Source organism: Camelus dromedarius, chromosome X (assembly GCF_036321535.1).
Source record: "Camelus dromedarius isolate mCamDro1 chromosome X, mCamDro1.pat, whole genome shotgun sequence".
Classification (NCBI taxonomy): Eukaryota; Metazoa; Chordata; class Mammalia; order Artiodactyla; family Camelidae; genus Camelus; species Camelus dromedarius.
In genome coordinates, this window is record NC_087472.1 from 99,669,504 (window position 1) to 99,691,153 (window position 21,650).

Here is a 21,650-nt window from a genome sequence, read left to right on the forward strand (position 1 = left end):
ACAGTTCCCCAAACCAAGTACAGTTGAATTTTATAACTTGGCATGTTTTCATTTGGTTCCGGGAGCTTATTTGAGTTGCTAGGGCAAGAATTCCTGGAATGGCTGGTTCCATGGGTATGAGTATAATTAGGCAATTTACTGTTGAAATGGTGATGAACAGCATCATCATATACCGCCTTCCCTCAGTACTGAGTTGCTGTTCATAGGAAAGGCTCACCCTGGTCAACCTGGCAGCATTGCATGCCCTCTCTCTGATCACCCATATTAGAAAAGGTAGCTGATTGGTTTCCAGGCATGTGTGCAGAAGACTTCAGTACTGAAAGAGGAAGAGGAAGAAATAGGAACAGGCAGGCTAGAGTGGCCAACACGGACTAGCTCGATTCATCGTGCACCCACTGTGTGCACCATTAAGCGGCACCTGTGATCTTTCATTTCATCGTCGCTGTGAGATAGGCACTGGTGTTTTCTCCATATTATAGAAGAGGAGACTTGGAGCAGCCGCTACAGGACTTCACTGTTGGGCCTTCCTTTTTCCAGTAACCCTATGCAGAGAATTTTGTGGTAGATTGGTGTTGATTGGTGATGACTATGTGCCAGGTTCCACGGCGAAGACGACGAGATCCATTCTCATTATTGTTTGACCTTGATGTCAGAGTGCCAGGCTCTTCGTGATTGTTTGGACTTCACCTAATTCTGCACTTTGAAAAACAAAAAAACTTGTTATTATCTTAGCCCTGCAGTTGTGATTTAAGAAAAATCTTTCAGGGATCATTTTAGTCATTTAGTAATACTCTTATTGCATCTGCATTTTTCTGGAAAATGTAATCCAGTTAGCTGTTTTAAGGGAAACCACTAGGAATTTAGTGAGTGTATTTTACAAAAACATACTAACAGCATAGATCTGTGTATATTCTTATGTAGCTCCCTGTTTCTCCACTTCTTTCTTTTCAAGGACTTTTTGGTACCTTTGTATGTTTTTTTTAAAGCTATCTTGATTCCTGGGCATCTACACCTTCATCATAGTAGTCAGTGGCTGTTGAACATAACTGCTAGTTCCAGGCCTGCCTCTTTCAAAAGTATAAATTATGAAATCATCCTTGAAAGAGGCATGTTGGAAGTAATGAATTCGGTGCTAATACTGACTTTTTCTCCCCATCGAAAAGAGAATTGAAGCCAGTTCAGAAGATTGTAACAGGTGAGAAATGCATTAGATCAGCGCTTCTCAAAGTGTGGTCTCCAGACCAGCAGCATCGGCAGCACTTGGGAACTTGTTAGAAATGCAGATTCTCAGGCCCCACCCAGACCTTCTGAATCAGAAGCTTTGTGGCTGGGACCCAGCAGCCTGTTTTTAACAAGTCCTCCAGGGGATTCTTCTGATGCGTGCTAAAGTTTGAGAATCACTGAATTAGTGCTCCCTACCCTCTCCCCCACCAGAAACTCTCAGGTGAGCTACTGGGAGAAATGACATCTTCCCAAGACACAAATTGCAGTTGAAGCCACTTAGTTCTGCTCTTATCAGAGACAGAAAATGGAATAAATGGCCACTGAAGGGTCTTTGTAAACCCTGCGGTTACCTTGGGGTTAGTTCCTGCCTAGGTATTTGTTTCTAAAATATTTCAAGTAAATACCGGAACTCCATGTAGTAGCCAAAGAAATAGAATCCAGTAGTCAAAAAAGATTAAAACCAGTTCAGATCTTTACTGGAGATTAGAGAAGTGTCAAAGGATTGAATTCTAACCTGCAGCTCTTTGTTTCTCCGGTGCACATGTGCATACACACCCTCATACACACACACCCTTCCAAGAGTATCTCAAAACCCTTCCCATGCTCCCCTCCCAGGCGGAGTTCTCAGAGGCAGCCCTTCAGTGGTTCCGGACTCTCTGTTCCCCATCTCTCACTTCCTTCTCCCTTTCGCCCCCCTCATGCAGCTTTTGCTTCCCTTTCCAATGTTGATTAATCAAACCCGATTCACCTCTTGCTGTCTGGAAACCCTTTCTACATTCTCCATCTATATAACAAAAGCCCAAGAGCTGATCCACCATATTGGATGGACAGATTGGAAGAAGCCAAGGGGATAAAGACAGTTCTCTTCCTGGTGGAGGAAAGCGAGCAGACCCATCTCTCTGTCTTGAAGTAAGTAGAGGGTAGAGGGTTAGATTGGGCCCCTGAGAGCTCTTCCACCCGAAATTCCATGATTTGGGATTTTGAAAATGCCAGTCATGCATTTAACTTACTTTTCATGGCTTTTTGAGTATTCTGTACTGGTATGATTAAGCCCGTATTTTAACAGTGTTGTGTTGATTTATTAATATTCTCAGAGTGCCTTTAATGGATATGAATTTCATTTTGGAGAAAAGTCAGGTTGCCAGACAAAAATGTTCTTTACCTGTTAGTGCTGTGAGTTTTCATCACAGTCCAGGGAATTTCAGCAGTCTTCTGAGGTATGGATGGATGCTGACCAGACCTACTGGGAATTGAGATTTAGCTCCACAATGAAAGAAATTTAAATGGAAAGTTTAGTGACCCTGTGGGATTGTAGTTGATTTTGAGATTTTAATTGAAAAATATGAAGCAGGAATATGTGATGCCACCTAAAAAAAACAATATACCCTTATGCAAAGATGAAGAAGGTTCTAGATTCTGTCAATTGATTTTCAGTTCCCACTGGTTGGATTGAAGTTCAAGGAGATTTCAGGCTTTACCTGTAGTTTTCTAACGTGTTTTGCATGTACCGTTACTCCTTCCTGGAACTTCCGCCTTCCTGCCCTTCGTTGATCTGAATGTGATCCTGCCTCCCCTCTCTCTGAAGAGCAGCAAAGTCTAGGCGAGATCATAGTGGGTTAGGATCAGAGAGAGGATGAGAATCCTCCCACTTAACGTGACATTGGGTGGGTCACTTGACTCTTTTGAGTCTCCATTTCTTTAATCTTGAAATAGAACCTCCCCCCCTAAAAATAATGGCCACAGGCATTTAATTTAATGAGCATTTCTTACAATGGAAAGTCCTTCATCGTCTCATGTAATCACAATGACTGTTTATCACGTTTATCATTTATTGGCAAGTTTTCTTCACCCCCTCCCCTTTTTTTAAACATACAGTAGCAGACTTGCCAATATTCATTCTTACTTCCCAGTTTTACAAAATGTAACAAAACTCTTAAGATTGTGTGGCACAGTTTACAGAGATATATATATATATATATATATGATTTTTACATACTCAAATGACCCACATATATTTACATTGTATTAAAAATGCTTCCTTAGAACCAGATAAATCATCTGAATATTTGAGAGGAAAAAGTAAAATCAGTAACCAGGGAGACTTGGAAAAAGGCCACAGATGAGATTAACTGGGCTATGGGTTTTAAACCGTATTGCAGAACACTACCTAAAGTTGTTTTATTTTTCCTTTTTGCAAAATTTTTATTGCAGGATAATTCACATGATGTAACGTAACAGTCACCATTTTGAAGTGTAAACTTCAGTGAGTTGGGTTTTAGTACATTCACAGTGTCGTGTAACCATCGCCACTGTTTAATACCGGAACATTTTGGTCACCCCCCAGAAGGAACCCTGCCTGCGCCCACTAGCAGCCCTACTCAACCCCCCATCGTCCTATTCATCCCTTCTTTATGACTGAATAATATAATGCAGCATATGAACGGACCATATCTTACTTATCCAGTCAATAGCTGGTGGGCATTTATGTGGTTTTCACTATGTGGCTAGGATGACTGATGCTGCTGTGAACATTCGGATACTGCCTCCCACCATTGTTACCCAGACTGACACTTTATTGAGGGGTGTGCTCCCACCCAGCTAAGAGTGAGGGAAAGGGGTGTGAGCTTTGGCAGGAAGGAGAGAGGAGATAAAAGGTGCTGCATCATCAGGCTGACCGTGGCTTTGCAACCAGACACAGCTGGGTGTTTGGACCCACGGGCCATGTCCAGAGAGGGTGTGGAGCCCTGTGACTCGGAGCATTTCACTGGTAGAAAGAAGGGCAGACAATTCATCCATTGTCGCCTTCCTGCCTCAGTCACAGTGCATGCCACCAGGCCTTAACCCCTTTGTCCTGTGACTCGGGTTTCCTGGCCTCTGAGGTGGCCTCTGCAAGTCTGGCCTGCTCACCATCAAGGTGCTAGGGTTGCTCCTTGTTGCCCAGTGGGTACATGTCAGGTCCCCTCTGTCACGGGCAGTGGCGGAGCCACTCCCAGGACATGGTGACTGAGGGACACACACAAGCCATCACTAGAACAGCTCTGGCCCAGAAGCATAGCAAGTGGTGGAGGGCCAGGGTCGGTGAACAGGTGGGACTGACTGAGCGTCATCTGGGTCCCGCAGGCTGGGAGGTCGGCAAGTGCTGCTTGTTTGCTGGTGGTTGATCCGTGGACTGGTTTTCTGGCTACATCGCCGTGTAACTCAGTGGTCTCTCATGCCGCCTTCTCTCTCCGGGATCTCTGTGTCACCTGTGCTTGGCCGGGTGGTTCTCACATGAGATCTCTCCCGAGAGGCAGTTGGAAGGCTACAGTGCAGTCCCAGGCTGGCAGTGGGCGCTGGTGTTGGCTCAAACTCTGCTGCCCTGATTGATGGGAGCTGTTCCCCAAGACCGGGTGTGTGACTTGGCCTTCACACAGCGTGCTGATGCGAGCCGAGGGGCAAGTGCCCAAAGCTATTGTCCCGTATCCCTTTGAAGTGTGGGAAACTGAGGCTCTACAGTGTAAATGAGTGGGTCAGGTCAGACAGAGGCCACAGGAGTGATTGTCCTTGACCTGATGCTGTCATGGTGTTGTGGGAAATAAGGAAATGTCTGTCTTAACACACACTCCAGGCACAGGAGGTGCTTGTGACCTGCACATTTATTGAATACTTAATGTGTACAGAATACTGGTCTAGGCCCTTTGAGGGCTACGAGAAGAAATGGGACATGGACCCCACCCTTGAGAAGCTAATACCCTGATAATTGGACTGGAAGGGAGGGCCGTGAGAAAGGGCTTACGGAGGGTGGATCCTCCTGTGCTTGAGGGCCATGGACACAAGAGGGAAAGACCCCAGAGCAATGATGGAATTTAGAGGAAAGATTCATTTCAACCTGTGGGGGAGGGGGAGGGGAGCCACAGGGAAAGCTGCCTTCCTTTCTTTACTTTTGAATTCTCTGCACAGATCCAGTAGGATAATGGCTACAAAGATGCTTTAAAATGCTGCTTATTTTTATAGACACTTGTGATACAAGGATGAATAAATGCTGTGCAGATGGGGGGGGGGTTCCATCAATGGGACATAATATTCAGGGCTGCTCATTCTGCAAACATTTGAATCCCGTGTGCAAAGTGCTGGGGGATTCACAGATAAGACAAAAGCCTAGAGGGCAAGGGGCAGACGAGCAGGCGCAGACAGCAGCCTGTGGGGCAGTCACCACTGTGGCAAACCCCGTGTGTGTGTTGGGGGGCGCGCAGGCAGGTGGCCAATCATTCCTTTTGCATTTGGGGCCCACGCTGTGAGCCCCACGGTTGGCTGGGCTCTGGACATCCAGAGAGGAGCCACAGGCAGGGCCTTGCCCTGTAGAATCAGCAGAGTCTAGAGCAACAGTTTTCCAGGTGTGGGCCCTGGACCAACAGCATCAGCCTCATCTGGGAGCTCGTTAGAAAGGCAGATTCCCTGGCTCGCCCCAGGCCCTCTCCATGAAAAACTCTGGGGGTGCCGTCCCGCAGTCTGGGTTCACCCGCCCTCCAGGTGCCCCCGCAGAGGGAGCAGCGGGCTAGGACAGTTCACAGTCCTGCTGCGGCACCTGAGAATCACATGGGAGCTTTTACAGCGCCGACACCCTGACGACACCTGACACGGCTAGGTCAGGCTCTGGGAGGGAGACACAGGCACCTATAACTTTCAGAGCCCCTCAGGTGATTTTGTTGTGTAGCCACAGTTGAGAACCAGTGGGCTCCGTGCTCGGATAGATCATCCCAGTGCGCACCTTCACGGAGGTGTGAGTGCATCCCTGCCGGCCTGTCCCCAGAGGGGAGGGCACCCCGGAGGAGGGGGCTGGCTGGCGCTGGACTTCTGTCTGATGAGCTCTTCACTCCCGATTCCATTTCTTTTCTCAGGATATTGCAGTTGCATGGCTGTGAGTTATTTGGGAAGGTTCCTTTAAAATTCATTTAATACAATCAATTTTTAAAAGTCAAACAGCTGGCTTCCCCTAAAAACTTTGTATTTCGATAATGGTTATTACAGTACCATGAATAATTGACTAATATCAGCTCATTAATATTCTAGTGGGAAAGTGCCTCAGGCTAATAAAATTCATTTTAAAATTAGTCTTTAAAAATGTGTTGCTACAGCCCAGGGATAATGGGAAGTGACTCCAAGCAAGAGCAAATCAGTGAAGTATGAAATTTTCTGCTGTTCTGTTAACATAAAGTAGTTGTTTGGCTGCTCAGTCCCTGTTTCATTCTCATTTCCTGTAGGGGTGAATTGCCCAGGAAAAGGCCTCTGTCTCAGGGGTGCACGCTATGTGTGTGCCGTTGTCCTGGGAAGCGTTGCATTGAGAATGGGGCAGGGGTGGCTTTGAAATGGGTGCCCTTGGTCCTTCTGCTGGGTGGGACACCTCCAGGAAGGTGTCTCCTGCTCCCTCTTTGTCTTTGGGGCCCTCCCAGGGCTTCACACTTGGGTCAGATTTTTTTTTAAAGTAAACTTTCTATTTTGAGGTCATTGCAGACTTACATTGCAGTTACGAGCAATACTACAGAAACATCCCGTGTACTTTTTACCCCAGTGGCACTACCTCGCTGCACTGTAGTACCCTCTCACGGCTAGGCTTCCTGACACTTGTCCAGGCATCACTGCGAGGACCCTTCATGGTGCCCTTTTATAGCCACCACTTCACTTCTGCCCTTCTTCCCTAACCCTTGGCAAGCACCAATCTGTACTCCATCCATTCTCATGGCATTCAAGGATAAAATGGGTCTCTGATTTAATAAAAAACAGATGATAAGTGTACACATCTAATATAAGGTACAAGGAATAAATGACGATTGGGTAGGAAAACTAAACACTAGGATTTCGAGCCATACAGAAAGAAGGCTTCCTTGTGGAACTGAATTCAGCGTTAAGTCTTAAGTGTAGTGTCTTTAGAGGAGGTCTCCTGGTATCGTTAGTGTTTGTGTGTTGCGGTCACGTGCCCTGGGTCGGTTAATCATAGACTACCTCGATTGCCCTGTGTTGCTGCAGTGCTAGTAGCCGGTCAGGTCCGTGGCCCCTAGCCAGTAGGGGCTGTCTGGTTTGTGCTCCTACCCTTCTTCCTTTGGGACAAACCCAGGGCCTCTTGGCAGGGGTCCCCAGAGGGTCCTCAAGAACCACAAGGTGCATGTTGGACATGTGGGCTAATTATTTGGCTTCTCTTCAAATGGATGTTCTGGAACTGTTTGTTTGACAGTTCTTTTAATCACAAGAGGCCAATGCTGTGTGGAGGGATGAGGTGTTACCCCAGCCTTACTCATCCAGCAAAACTCAACCCTCATTAGACTCAGATCTTCCTTATCCACATGCATCCCAGAGCAGCTAAGCATGAGGGGAGAGGATCACAGGAGTGAGCTGCCAGGCTCCTCGTTCAGTGCTGTCCAGTACAGTAGCCACCAGCCTCACGTGGCTAGTGAGTGCCTGAAATGGGCCCAGTGTGATGAAGGAACTGAATTTTTAATTGCATTTAATTTTGATTATCTTAGATTTAAACAGAGACTTGTGGCTCCCATATGACAGCATAGAGGCTCGAATTCACCCACGTTGGGCTGTTTGACTCACTCCCCCGCCCACTCAGTGGGGCCAAAGCATAATTGCTTGTAACAGTTGCCCCCAGAGTCGTCTGGCTGTCCCCTTCCCCACCCAGCACCCAAACATTTCCAAACCATCAGTTTGAAGAGGAAGCCAATAATTAGCACTTCTGTGCCCAGCTGGCCAGTGCTTGGCTCAGAGTAGTGCTTACTTGGTGCTCCTCTCATTAGTTGGACTTGGCACTTCTCTCCAAATTTGCATGCTCATTCCTGGGACAAGGATGGGATTTGTTCCCCGTGCACAGTACTGGGTCTCAGAAAGCCAAACAGCTTTTGTTCATGGGCACTAAGATCAGGCTGTTTCCTCCTATGCCTGAGAGCCACGTAGAAAGCAGTAATTAAGAATGTGGGCCTGGTATCAGGTTCTTATGTTGGAATCTGGCTTTTCTACTTCCTGACAGTAACCTTGGACAAGTTCATTAACCTCTCTGTGCCTCCCTTTCTGTACCTATAAGATGAGGATCGTAATAGTACCGCCGTCATCATGGGGTGATTGGGCCGAGTAAATTCAAGCACGGCACTTTGTTTGTAGTATCTGCTCACTCGATTGCCACCTCCTGTTATGACAAAATAGGTATTGATGACCATGAGCATGATAATGATTTTCTGGAAAGGAAATGATTTGAAGGTGTGACTCTTACAGGCGCCCACAAGGGGGCAGCCTAAAATCATGCATGTCCCTAGAACAGTCTTCTGTTGGTAAAGCCTCAAGGTAACAAAGCCAGTTTCAAATGTGTTTGGCCCTTTACTCTCAGTTTTTCTTTCTGTCTTCTGTTTGAAGAACACTTTCCATGGTTATCAGGCTGCACGTTAGATCTGGAGGGTGGCAGGCAGTACAGAATGCAGTGCAGGCCCTGCTTGGGCAGATGAGTTGATGTGGGTGCTGATGCCAGCATCTGCCCAGGGGTCCTAGGCTTCTCTTTGTAGCTTTCACCACAGAACAAATCCTTATTAATCAAACTCTTGAGGGGGAGACTAGAGCCTGAAAATGTTTAGAGAATCATGAAAGAGAAACCTGGTCTTATCTCCCTGCTCCCCTTCTACTGACTACATGCCTACCTTTGAGTTTTGTGTGTGCACCTCGACGCCTGTGGGTGTGGGACTGTGGCCCCAACTGGGCAGCCTGGAGATGTGGAAGCCACCCTTGGCTCGGGGCCTCTCTGTCCCCCCAGAGAGACTGACTCAGAGTACTTTCCAGCCAGACAGAATGAAATTAAGGTTCTGCCAGCCGTGTGGGGCCACAGAGCACCATGGGTCTGGGAAACTGAGGTCTTGAAGGTGGGTGGGGTTTAACAGGTGCAGGGAGCGTGGGCGAAAGAGGCATTGCTGAGGTCAAGTTGGGAAAAAAGTTTGAGGTCAGATTGTGGGGGGCCAGCAGTGATGAGCTGAGAAGTTGGGCCTTTAAATTCTTGATGCTGTTCCTGTCATTGGTAGCATCATAATGATTAAGAGTTGACTGAAAACAAACACGGGGAATGGCACCTGTACTCGGGGTTGATTTTCTAGGACTTCTCTCTCTTGAGCTTTAATATCCCTGCTGCATAATCCAGGCTGCAGATTAGATGTTGGTGCTGAATCGTGATCATCCAGTGTTTATGAGGTCCATCCTCATCTGCATTCCTGTGGCCTGCACTGCAGTCTAAGCCTTGGGTCCCTCTCGTGGACAGCGGCTAGAACATCCCTGAAGGGGGCGCAGGTCACTGTGGCAGCGAGGCACACTGTGAAGTCAGCGTGTGACGCTACCAGAGAGGGGGGCCCAGGTGCTGGGAAGGTGAATCCGACACTCAAGCTGATTTCTCCAGAATGGGGTGGTTGAATATTAGATAAATAATACTCATGAATGACCAGCTGTGACCAAGTGCAATAAGTTATTTTTAAGATGACCATGAAACTCATTTAATCTTTAATTCAGAAAGCCCTTTCGGGTCCTGTAGAAGATGGGTGGAGATCCGTAGCTCCTGGGATGTTTCCCAGACATCGTGGGGGGGAACTGCAGTTTGTTCCATCTTATTTGTTGTAGATATTTAAATAACAGGTAAACAGGAGTACATTATATTCCTTCTTTGTGATTCTAAAATGCTAAGATTGACATCAGAACAAACTTAGCAGACCTGAAATCAGACTAGATAGTTGTGTTTTCTCAGTGCTCACCCAAGGAGCTCACACATGTTCCTCAGCCATTGGCTCCTTCCAGAAAGTCGAATGTTCACTGTCTGTGTAATAATTGTGTATACTTTCGTGCTTCCCCGTTTCCCTGGGGGCCAGACTCAGGGAGCCCCAGTGGGCTTTTCTGCACATGACCACGCCTCTCTGTCACATACTGTGCTTTCTGAGCCCTCCAGGGCCAGGCCTAGTGCAGGGGCCCTGGGACCACTGCAGCACAGCTTGATGGGTGAGTGTGGAAGTCGTGGCTTCCACCCCTGCGCTCTCGGGGCTGGGCCATGTGTGTGGGGGTGGGAAGTGATGGGTCTAGTCTGCGTGGATGAAGCGATGGTGATGGATGGTGTGTGCGTGTGCCCAGGCCCTGGGCCCGGTCCCCATGGCCCCTGGCACTCAGCAGACAGGGAGAGAAAGTCTTTCATTGTGTTTTCTCTCTTGTAGGCATGGATGGATTTTTGAAATCTGATGAGAGACAACGACTAGCTAAAGAAAGACGAGAAGAAAGAGAAAAATGTCTTGGTAAGTTGTGCACTGTGGCTGCTTAGGTCCAAGGCAGTGGAGATACGGCAGTGTCCTTTCTCAAGAGCCTTAGAAATTGTGATTGACTGGAAAGAGAATTAGGGCAGTGCTGGATGAGCGTGGTGAATTGGGGGCAAACCCGCTGGCCCGCTCACAGTTGTTATGTAATTCTCAGAACAGTTAATTTGCTCACTGAGCAAGCATTGAACCCTGCAGTGTGGTGGGCGGCGTGCTGGGGGCAGGGGGCGGGACGGTGAAGAACAGGACGGTGGCCACCCTGCCCCTTAGGCGCAGCCTCTCTCCAGGGCGGTGGTGGTAAGGGCTGTCCTCTGGAGAACTGGGAACAGCACACCCTCGACATCTGTGTTAGGATGGGGAACCTGGTTGAGAAAGGCTGCCTCTCTTGTGGGCTATGGACAGAGAAGTCCGGCTGATTCCCCAGGGGCGCCCTGCGGTGGGTGGAGTGGGTGCCCCCAGCAGGGGACAGATGAGGAGCTTTCAGATTCTTCTACACCATCGCCTCCTGCTACTCACGGCCAGCTCAGGCATCGTCCTCCAGGGACTGCTTGGCTGACTCGCCGGGTGGAATTGCAGGCCCCTTAGTCACTGTCTTGGGGAAGGGAATTCCTCTTCACCCTCTCCTGTGTACCCCTCACCTGGCTCGGCGTCCAGTGCGCAGCACCTGATGATGAACAGTGACTGTGTTCTGAGCAAATGACCCTGACGACTGCTTTCTCACTCGGTGTGTGGCCCAGTCAGGGCATCTGTCTGCCCTGGTAGCGATGGCACTCAGAGCTCCCGCATTTGGGGGCAGTGGCTGTGCACCTTCTGTGCAGTCTCATTCGATCTTCATGACACTGTGATGTCGCACGTGTGACCTCCCCACTTCAAAGAGGAAGAAACTGAGGCAGAGAGAGTACATGGTTAGCGTGCCCAGGGTCACCCAGCTAGTGGCCGAGGCGCCAGAACCCTTCATGTCCATCCCTGCCGCCCGTCGCCCCACTGGGCTCTTTGTTTTGGCCTCATTCTCACTTCTGTGCTTTTGGTCTTAAACCCAACGGCGTGGGCATGGGCTGCTCTGGTGATAACAGCCCTCCTCCACTCTTCTTCCCCCAGCTGCCCGGGAGCAGCAGATCCTGGAGAAGCAGAAGCGAGCCAAGCTCCAGTACGAAAAGCAAATTGAGGAGCGATGGCGGAAACTGGAAGAGCAGCGACAGCGAGAGGAGCAGAAGAGGGCTGCGGTGGAGGAGAAGAGGAAGCAGAAGCTGCGCGAGGAGGAGGTGAGGGTCGGGAGGGGCTGCCCGGGAACGTCCCGCCCGGCTAACGCCAGAATGGGAACAGGGAGACTTACCCAACTTCCGTGTTAATTTGCTGTGTGACTTTGGACCAGCCTGCTGGCCTCTCTGGACCTTGATTTGCTTGTCTGTGGTGAAGGGGTTGTACTTGGCAGTCTCCAAGGCTCCCTCCAGGCCTAACCTTCTCTAAGACTTGGAGGGGATTGTGGATGGGAGCGGGGTAACATAGACCCAGGATGACATGGGGAGTCTGTGCTTCCCGGGCAGACGCCGAGGCTAGAGGAAGGGCTGTGAGGGTAGAGGGTGACATGACCTTGTAATTCACTGCTGGAAAATCAGACCATCTGCCTTCAAACACAAACAGGCGAATCTCTTTATAGCTTAATGCAGTTGCTTGCTTTAATCCTATCTTTCCAGTTATCTTTTAAAAAAGAACTGGAATCTAATTACCCCAACAGAGTGCTTTATTACTAAACTTTGAAAATATATTTAGAAAGCATATTTGGGGTATAGATTTTCTTAACAAGTATATTTTAAGGATGTAATCATAGCCTTGTGTCAGGTGATGCTCATTTTTTATTCATGAGGTACAGTGACTCATCACTGAGTGTGAACAATATAGAGGTTTGGTAATCACCAGCGCTGTAGGATACAGGGATATTGGTATAAATTCAGTATTTTTTTAAAATCTCTCAATTGTTTATCACTATGTATCTTTACCCTTTCCTCTTTTTTTACTTAAAAAAACCACAAACATGCATGCACGCACATACACACAGACCCATCTTTGCCCACAAAGTAGTGGTTTAAATGGCGATGTCTTTGTCCCTCTTAGCAAATGGGGCCCTGAGCAAGGGTCTCAGCCACAGTTTGCTGTCGGTGGCACAGCCGGATCGCTGTGTGGCTTGGTCGGTTCCTGGTGTGCGTCCCGGCTCTAGCACTAAACAGCTGACAGCCAGGGCCACGTCACAGAGCCCCTCTAACTCAGCCTCCTCGGCCCAAAAGAGAGGCGGTCACAGGAATTGAAGGAGGTGACTTCTGTGACAGAACCATCGGAGCACCTAGCACAGAGTAGTCACTCAGAATGTTCACTTCCATTCCGCGACTCCAGCTGGTCTTGGCTGAAGTAAGGCCAAGAGAGAGCTACTCAGAAGAGATCATGGCACAGAGTCTAGAGACAGAGAAAAGCCCCAGTGCGACGGGCTGTTTCCGTGACCCAGAGCTGAGCTCTCCTTTCTCAGCCGGTGTGTATTTGTCATGAGTCTCTGGACTAACCCGTTTCTTCCCACCCTGACTCACAGCTCGTTTGCTTCATCCCTGCTCTCTCCATTTCCACTCCTGACATCCTGCGGGATGACTCATGCCAGAGGGTGCGTGTCGCTGCTGTTTCCGGGAAGGGCCACCATGAAGTCACGAGAGACACTTCCTGAGCCTCTGCCACCCGTGACAGTGTCGCAGGGTCCACCTTTGAAGCGCTCCCTGTCTCTCATTTTTCCTTATTGAACAGTTGTGCCGGAGGCATTTTTTGTCAAGCTGTCAGACTCCCCTCTCTTGCAGATGGGTGAATTTTATGCCAGATTCTGTGTCCTAATGCAGCTGAATCTTGAGTGGTTGCACTTGGGATAATTTATTTGCTTTGTGTGCGAGGAGTGAGGGGTGCTGCCTGACCCCGGGCAGCACTGTAGAAGCCGAGCTTGCTTCCCGTTCTCCCCGGACACAGCAGGGCAGGGCTGGGAGCTGGGCCTCGCTTAGGTGTAGAGCAAGCCAAGGAAGCAGTGGCCTCCCTCTGCCACTGCGCCCACCCTCAGAGCTCCGGGAGGCACGGGTGGAGCTTAGGGACTCTCCACAGGCAGGCCGGCCTGTCACCCACATCGTCATCAGCACTCTGCTGGTGCAGGGGTCCCGTTGGCATTCTCGTGGGTGGTCTTTGTAGAGGATGGATAGGCCCCTGCTGCGGGAGCCCTTTCCAAAGGAAACCCTTTGTGCTTGCCCCCATGGTTCACTGGATAGCTTTGGGAGGGCTGCTGCCTGCATGGCGCGTGGCTGTGGAGACGCTCCCTTCTCTTCTCAGTGCCAGATTTGAGTTCTTTGTGTCAGGGTCTGTCTCTGTCAAGGAGGGAGAAGCCTCCACAGGAAGATGATTGATTCCATTTTGCTTCTGTAGCTTATTGGAAAGTGTTTACATTGCCCACCAACTCCTACGTCTCTGGGCCTGATATTAGGAGCTCATGAAAGGCCTGTCGACTCCCCACCTCCCCCTGCCCTGCCCTGGCTCCATGTCCCTAGGGTTGTTGCCATGATCTTGTTCTTGGTAGCTCCTCTCACCAACACAGAAGTGGGCACCATAGCCAGCTTGGCCCCCAAAGGTCTTGAGGGCTGGGGAGCTGGAAGCTAGCAGGCCTGTCCTAGGGAAGGGGAGTCCAATGTCCACTCAGCACCCTGACCTTGAGCTCGTTCTCTCGCTGGAGGTTGCCTTCTCCTCACGGTGGGTTCTTCCAACCCTTACATGCCACACAGCTCCCAGGAATTGAGCTTCTGGAACAAGTTCTTGTCACCTACCTTGGTTAAGGCTGAGAGCACGATGTGCTCACCTTCTCCACTCAGAGGTCTATAGCTTCATGACTAGGGGCCCTGGAAAATGGGATTTGGCAAAGCCCACTCCATCTTCCTCATGCTAAACAGATAACCAGGAAAGGCCTCTTTCAAAAAGTAGCTTCATAGCTATAAGTTACTGTGACGCATCACAACTTCTCACGGTCTTATTGTTTGATGCCTAACAAAACTTACCAGACTGAGCATAAAAACAAGACATTTCTGAACTCAACTCAACAAAAACTTCACTGAGCTGCGAGCTGTCTGCTCTCAGCATTGGCTGGCATGGGGCCATGGTGACCACATGGCCTTCTGGCCAGATGTGGACGTCTGTCTGCAGAGTCCTGCTTAGGACCAGTTGGGGGCTTGTCCCCACACTGTCATCCCCAGAACACATGTGGAAAGGGCAGCAGAGAAGTCATAGCCAGCCCTCAACCCTTGCCAGAGACAGCTGGCTGGGTCACAGTACCCTGCTTGGAGGCCTTTTGTACTGATCGGTCAGCTCAGTGGGTCACCTTGATTGTGGTTCCCTTCTGAGTTCCTCCAGGCAGATCTAAGGCCAGGGCTCAAGGGGTCGGGGTGAGCTGCCCTCCTTCCTTTCTTCCACTAAGCCCCACCCAGTAGAGGACATTCTCAGAACAAGAATCTACGTTGCCCTTTCCCCATCCTCTGTTGATCATCAGATGATACTCAGGAGAACCAGAACTTAGCAGGAGTGCTAATATTATTAATACCGTTCTTCTGACGTGGTTGAGCTTTCTCGTGCACGTTCTCTCGTGCTCCACCTTTCCTCTAACCGGTGGTTCTCAGCATGGTCCCAGGACCAGCAGCACCAGCATCGCCTGGGCACTTCTCAGAAATGCATATTCTCAGCAAGTTCATCTCAGATCTGCTGAATCAGAAACTCTGGGTGTGGAGCTCAGCAATTGGTATTTTAACAAGCCCTTCGGGGGATTCTGATGCAAGCTCACTCAGGTTTGAGAACCACTGCTTTAAACTGCCATGTTAACAGTCCTCTTCAACTTTGGATTCAGTTAGCATTGTTTTAGGACTTAACTACGCTAGTTATTATCTTGCAGACTTGAATGATCTGTAATATAGGTAATATCTTTTCCAGTTTATAGACAAGGAAACTAATGCCCAAGGATGTTCAACAATTAACTCAAGGTCAAGGGGCTAAAAAGTGGCAGGCAGAAGTGAGATTTGAATCCACGTCTCCTGACTAAATATAGGATTCTTTACATTCCATCGCATAAAGGAACAGAAAAATACACACACATGCTCGGTAATACTGACCTATACATGCTCGGTAATACTGACCTATATGCAACTAACCTCTAATAAGGGTGAAGTGAACCAGTTTTGGTTTTGATGTGTTGAATCACCCCATTCAGATGATTTCAGTCTTTCTAAGTCCCCTTACCATAGAGCTTGGTTACCACCTATTTTTCATCTCTCCAAAAGTGGATGACACAAAGTGATTGTGTCTTCTCTCAAGGATAGCTTCATTTTCATGAGCCTAATAGTTCAAAGGAATGAATCTCTAATGGTGAAATTTGGAGCAGCTCAGTGGATTGGGGGTAGATGACAGATATTTTTCCTAAGAGTACCTGAACAGTCCAGGGGGTAGGTTTGGCTTTAGGTGAACATTCCCTTATAATTAAGCCCCTAGATAGCTGTTCAGTGATAAGGTTGGCCGACAAGTCTTGGTGTTCTTTGTTCTCATTAGGCTTCTAGTAGATGAGGGACTGTCCTGTGAGATCCTTTTGGCATGTAGGCAATCTCCCATACACTCAATACTAAATTCACTCTGAGGTGAAAGATTTCAACACTTAAATTAAATTGTTGGTTAAATACTTGATGTTAAATCCATATAATGAAATATTATTTGGCCCCAAGCTGGAGTGACCATACTTCAATCCTCAAATAGTCAAGAAGTTCTAGTTCCTCCAAGCCCTCATCTTTTCTGAGACAAACTAGTGGGTTTGTCTGTGAGAATTTAATGGGCCAGGATCGTGAGGACAGGACTCTGCCAGGAAATGCACACTCATGTCGTAAAGTCTCAGCCAAAAACTAGAGTGCAGTTAATAGCAAACAGAAGTCTGAGACTTTCAGGAGGAATGAAATCCCGCTTCTACTCACAGGGCCCTGGACAGGCCATCTTTTAGCAAGGTGCTATTCAGAGGGAAATTATGCAGAGGAGGCTGAGCTGTGGGCAGAAGGGATAGGTCCAGGCCCCTCCTAAGTGACCTTTCTGTGTTTCTAGTGAGTGAAATAAAGATTTACTCAGTTAGTGCTGCCCTAAATTAATTTTGCTTGCTTGTTTATTCAAGCCATGAGACAACAGTACTTTTTTGTTTTGAAGTTAGGCTAAGATTAGGCCAGTTCCTAGAGCACCTCAAGGTTGGGTTTTCTGAGGGTGAAAATGTGCCAGCGTAACTGGGTACCTGGCGGGCCTCCTCCAGCAGAGGCACGGAGAGGATCGGGTATTTGCGGTGTCACCAAGGTGGTGCGAGTGCAGCATTAGAGCAGCTTCCCCCCAGGGGCAAGGAAAGATTTGCCAGAAGTCAGGCCCAACTTGATGAAAACAACAGTTTGATTAATACAGGGGAGTACTTTTGATAAGTGCTCTGTTAAGAGAGAAGCCTAGTTGTTGTTTTTCTTTTCTGGCTAAAAACTGTTTAGTTCTTCCTCCCGTCCCCTCATCTAACTCTGAGAATACATAGCTGCTTAATTTTGTGGTCAGGAGTTTCCCTACTCTTACCTCTTTTACATTTTGAAATATGCAGTATTATCCCCCAAAATTCTATGTGGCAGGAAAGTGTTACAACGTAGAAAACAATTAATTCCCCTTTACGAAGTTCTAAGATGAAAATGGGGCTTTGCGAAATAGGCCTCAAGGTATCACCCCAAAAAGTTGCGCTTAAGGCTGTAAAAATTTAAATTATATTTTAATTTCAACTTTCTCAAATCAGAGTGTTTTATGCTTTTCAACTAGAGAGGATGCAGTTGGTTCTAGAGCACAATTCCAGTTCTACTGGCTGAGACAGGCCTCAAGGAGTTAATGCTTGTCTGGCATTATTCTTAACCAAATCAAGCCTGGCTGCCGCAGCCTGTCCCTGGGGAGGGAAGAAGTGTCAGGCCGGGAGCCAGCACTAGCCGCATTGTTTACTCTCCACCCACTAAGAAGGCGCTGGTGTGGTGGAGAGAGCACGTGTGCCTGAGGTTTGGATGCGGAGCAGAGAGCCACGTTTGGTGACTCACTGCAGCCTGGAGGCGCGGCATTGCAGTGGGGCCGCACAGTTAATCTCGCTCTCCCTCGCGTGAACCCGGCAGGAGCGGCTGGAGGCGATGATGCGCCGGTCTCTGGAGCGCACGCAGCAGCTGGAGCTGAAGAAGAAGTGCTCGTGGGGAGCATCACTGGCTGCGGGGCCTGGAGGACGCGAGGGTGAGTGTAGGGCTGTCCCCGCATTGCCGGGCCCGGTGGGAGACCGTGGGCTGGCCGGCTGGCGCCCACAGGGTCTGGGGATGGCTTTGTACCGATCTGCAGGTGCCTTTTTCAGATGTGATGTTTAAAGCTGCCAGGCTTCCTGTGTATGCGTTTCTCTTGAAGAGGATGTGTGCGTTCTTCTTGCTAGCAAACGGCAGTTGATACAATAACTGGGCTTTGAGGTAAAGCAAAAGTAAAGCAAGGAAAATGAGTGCAGAGCCTGGTTAACCGGATCCGCCTAGCAAGCCCAGAGGTAACCTGATTTCAGGAAGGTCACTGGCAGTAGGCTCAGCCACGGCGTGGTGTGGCCGGGAAAGGCTGAGCAGCAGCTGCCCCTAGAAGGGGCTGGGGTTCTTCCCTCCTCATTATTAATTTCTGTTGCTCTTTTAATTTTGTTTCAAGGTGACTTATTTATTTCATTCTCTGATTCATACTCATCTTTAAATTTTCAAATGTTTAATTTAATGTATGGATTGTTACTAGTCTCTGAGTGGCTTTGCCCTCTGTTTTTAAAAAAGTGTCTGTCTGCTTTTCTGTGACTTTGCCGTTTTATTACGGAGGAGTCGTATACCAAGCTCTTTCTGAGAGCAAATGGGTTTACCTCTGTGGTACGGTTTCTTGACTTTGCTGTATTGTGCTTTTAACCTTATGTCAGTGAACCTACTTTTTCTTTTTTGAGAATCAAAAACCCATTTCAGTTAGTTTTTCTAATTTCCTAATAGAAACTAGAGTCAGCCAGAAATTGGGACTTTTTTCTTTTACCTCTCTTTGCTCTGATTTTTTGCTGTGTAGGTGAATCAGGAAATACCCCACCCCCTCCTCTAGGTTTAGCAGCCAGCGCCCTGCCTCCGGACCCAGGGACCACTGCTGCCACTGCTGAGTCCACCAACGGTATATCTGAGCATCACTGTGCCATGGCGTTTTGTGATGACTGTCCCAGTCACCCTCCTCCATCACCGTGTCTGTCTCAAGCACTTTTATAATTGATTTCTTAGTCTGACCCCGTAGACCTTTTTTTCTAGCGCTGTGAATAACATGCCCATATTTCTTTGTTCGTCATCGTGGAGCTGTGCATGCCTCACATCCTAGTATCCGGGAGACATTTCATCCTTAGCTCACTAACTTCTGCCTTGAAAATCTTGTCATTGTTTGACGTCTTTGCATTTAGATCTTTAACATTCTCATTAATCATTGGTTTGGGGCATTAAATAGCCTAGTGTTTCAATCACTTTTGGTTATCAAAATGTATAATTACACAGAGTTCTGGATAGTAATGTGATGGATTCTTGGAGAGGTATTTGAGAGGGAGCGGTAGGGAGTTTATTAGAACTAAGACTGCGAATCCCAACAAGGAGATGACATTGGCGTTGTTCTTGATTTCATCTTTGTAATAGGCTCTCTCTGTTTTGTATACAGGCCTGGGAAATTCTTAGGGTCTCGATCAAGGACAGAACTAGCAAAACCTTGATCCCATTTAATAATGACTTTAGAAATTCAACCCATCTTTGGTTGACAAAGAAAAAACAAGATGTAAAAGAGATAGAATATTTGCCAGCAACGCAGAAGGTCGGTCAAATTATAGCAGTAGGAATAAATATCCTTGGTTTCCGGCATTTCTTTGATAAAAAAAAATGATCTTTATTGGTGTTGCTGTGTAGCAGAGACTGCTGTGTGGGCTGCGTCAAGCGTGGTGTGGGCATTGGCCTTCCCCCAGCAGGTAGAGTTGATTATTACCCCCTTGGGAATCACACCCAGGGACCCGGGCCCTGGGCCAGGGCCAGGTGAGTGTGGTACTCAACTTGAGCAGTCAATTTAAGGGAGAGCCAAAAATCTCAGTAATCAAGATAAAATAGTATTTGAATCAAAAATTAATGCAGAACAATCCATGATGAACGAGATACTGACTTTCCAAAGACCAGTGCCGTGCTGAGACAGATGGGAGCCTGAGGCGAAAGGAGGAGTGTGTGCCCCTAGAGACATGTGTTTATGTAATTTCTAACGGTTAATTTCTTCCCAGACCATTAAAGTTCTTGAGAAAAATAGGGAAACACTGAAAAGTAGGTATATTAAAACTTACACCATTTTAAGTTTAAATATTTTATTTATACCCAAATAGGCTGAAGTAAAATTCTAATACATTCTAAATTAATTAAAAATTATGCAAGATCATCACTTGGTCAGGAGAAATTGTCAAGTATGGCAGTTCTCTCATTTGAAAACAAGATGAGGAGAGGAGTAGATTTTGAAAATCTAATTGATGAGTTTGCTTCCTATAAAGCCAGGGACACATGTCTTTCCTTTTGCCTCAAGCTCCGATACTGTCAGCACCTCTCTGTTTGCTGTCATGGTTTAATTTAGAAACCCATCTAAAATAACGGCTGGAAATTAAGAGCACCAAACCCAGGACCACATGTTAAAATCCTAACCATAAACAGTCCTAGCCTTTGAGAAAGGGCCATTGTGACCCCATCTCTTGATAAGAGGAAGAAACCAACTGCTCAAGGTTGTTCTGCTTTAAATACAGCCCCCTCCATTACAAATTACTTCTGTCTCCAACCTGAGCTACGGATGACCTTCAGAAAAAGTCCGGTTTCAGCTTACACAGTCTCAGTCAGACCATAGAACATTTTCCAGTGGTGATTTGTCTTTGGGTCCAGGTTGGTTTTGTTTTGATGTGGTCTGAATATACTTAAAAGTCCCTGGACACAAGGAAATGATTGGTTGGTGGGATTAGCATGGCTTTAGGTGAATGGTTGAGTAAGGTTGAACATTTGAAACTGAAGAGAAGCACAGAGTCGAGAAACGGGAGAGAAGAACTTGCTTCAGGTCGCTGGCTGCCGTGGCCTGGGCACGAGGCTAAGCGAAGAGAGAGCAGCGTGACGGGAGCCGAGTGCTGTGTCACAGTGGTTTCGGAGGCGTGTGGATGAGGACAGGAAGAACGCTTTGGGAAATGTGTTTCTAGATCTACGATGGTGTGAATACCAATGTCTTTAATGCATTTCTCTGCAGCATGTGACAAACTTTCAACATCAACCATGAATTTGCCAAAGCAGATGGAGCCTCCCATGAGTAAGCGCCTGTCTTCATCCACCGTGGCAATATCCTATTCCCCAGACCGAGGCAAGTGAACATGTAGACCTGGTCTCTGCAGTTTTCTTCTTTCTAGTGTGAGCATCTTAACGCCAGTCTTTGTTGAGAGCCCCTCTTGAGCCTTCTGCAAACACCCCATTATCCTAGTCTTGTGGTCTGAGTGGGGGCCCCCAGGCCTCACTAATGGGACCTTGGAAAGTGACTTTGCTCTTTAGAGCCAGGTTGTTGTTGAATAGGGACAGGGATTAATGAGATTCTCCCAGTCTAAAAGAGACTTCTGTTTTGCACAGTGCATGTAGGAGTTACCCTGGCCTGGAATTAATTGACCAGTGGGCAGATATGACTGTTAAAAAAAGTAACTGCCCAGTTATTGATACAATGTAGTCAATTAGCCAGAAACAGCAGGATTGATGAGGCAGAGAAAGGTGGGAGACTTAGATGTGTGAAAAAATGGGGCTTTGATGTTGTTTGTAGTTTGTAAGCCTGCACATTTCTGTTTTGAAAATAGAAGTTCAGAACTAATATGAAACCTTTAAAAGAGGAAAAGGATGGGTGGCCTTTTCTGGCGCTCTGTTTTGAGGTGGGAGATGATGTGTATAGGACGTGTGCCAGTTCCAGAATTGAAAATCACCCGTGTTCTGATGGAGGCTCAGAGAAGTCACTGAAAGTCTGAATTTA

General features: G+C 47.7%; 1 protein-coding gene across 12 annotated transcripts in view; it reads left to right on the forward strand.

Moving 5' to 3' along the window:
• Window positions 1–21,650, forward strand: part of MAP7D2 (MAP7 domain containing 2) — a 91,662-nt gene that overhangs the window by 33,395 nt on the left and 36,617 nt on the right. For 5 of the 12 annotated variants that reach the window (XM_031445759.2, XM_064483340.1, XM_064483335.1 and 2 more), the window contains exons 2-6: window positions 10,428–10,505; window positions 11,622–11,785; window positions 17,729–17,840; window positions 18,675–18,773; window positions 20,892–21,002. In XM_031445759.2, the coding sequence (XP_031301619.2) occupies window positions 10,428–10,505; window positions 11,622–11,785; window positions 17,729–17,840; window positions 18,675–18,773; window positions 20,892–21,002 (564 nt within the window). The remainder of the gene's footprint in view (window positions 1–10,427; window positions 10,506–11,621; window positions 11,786–17,728; window positions 17,841–18,674; window positions 18,774–20,891; window positions 21,003–21,650) is intronic. The other 7 variants (XM_064483333.1, XM_064483337.1, XM_064483338.1 and 4 more) reach the window with 3 other exon arrangements.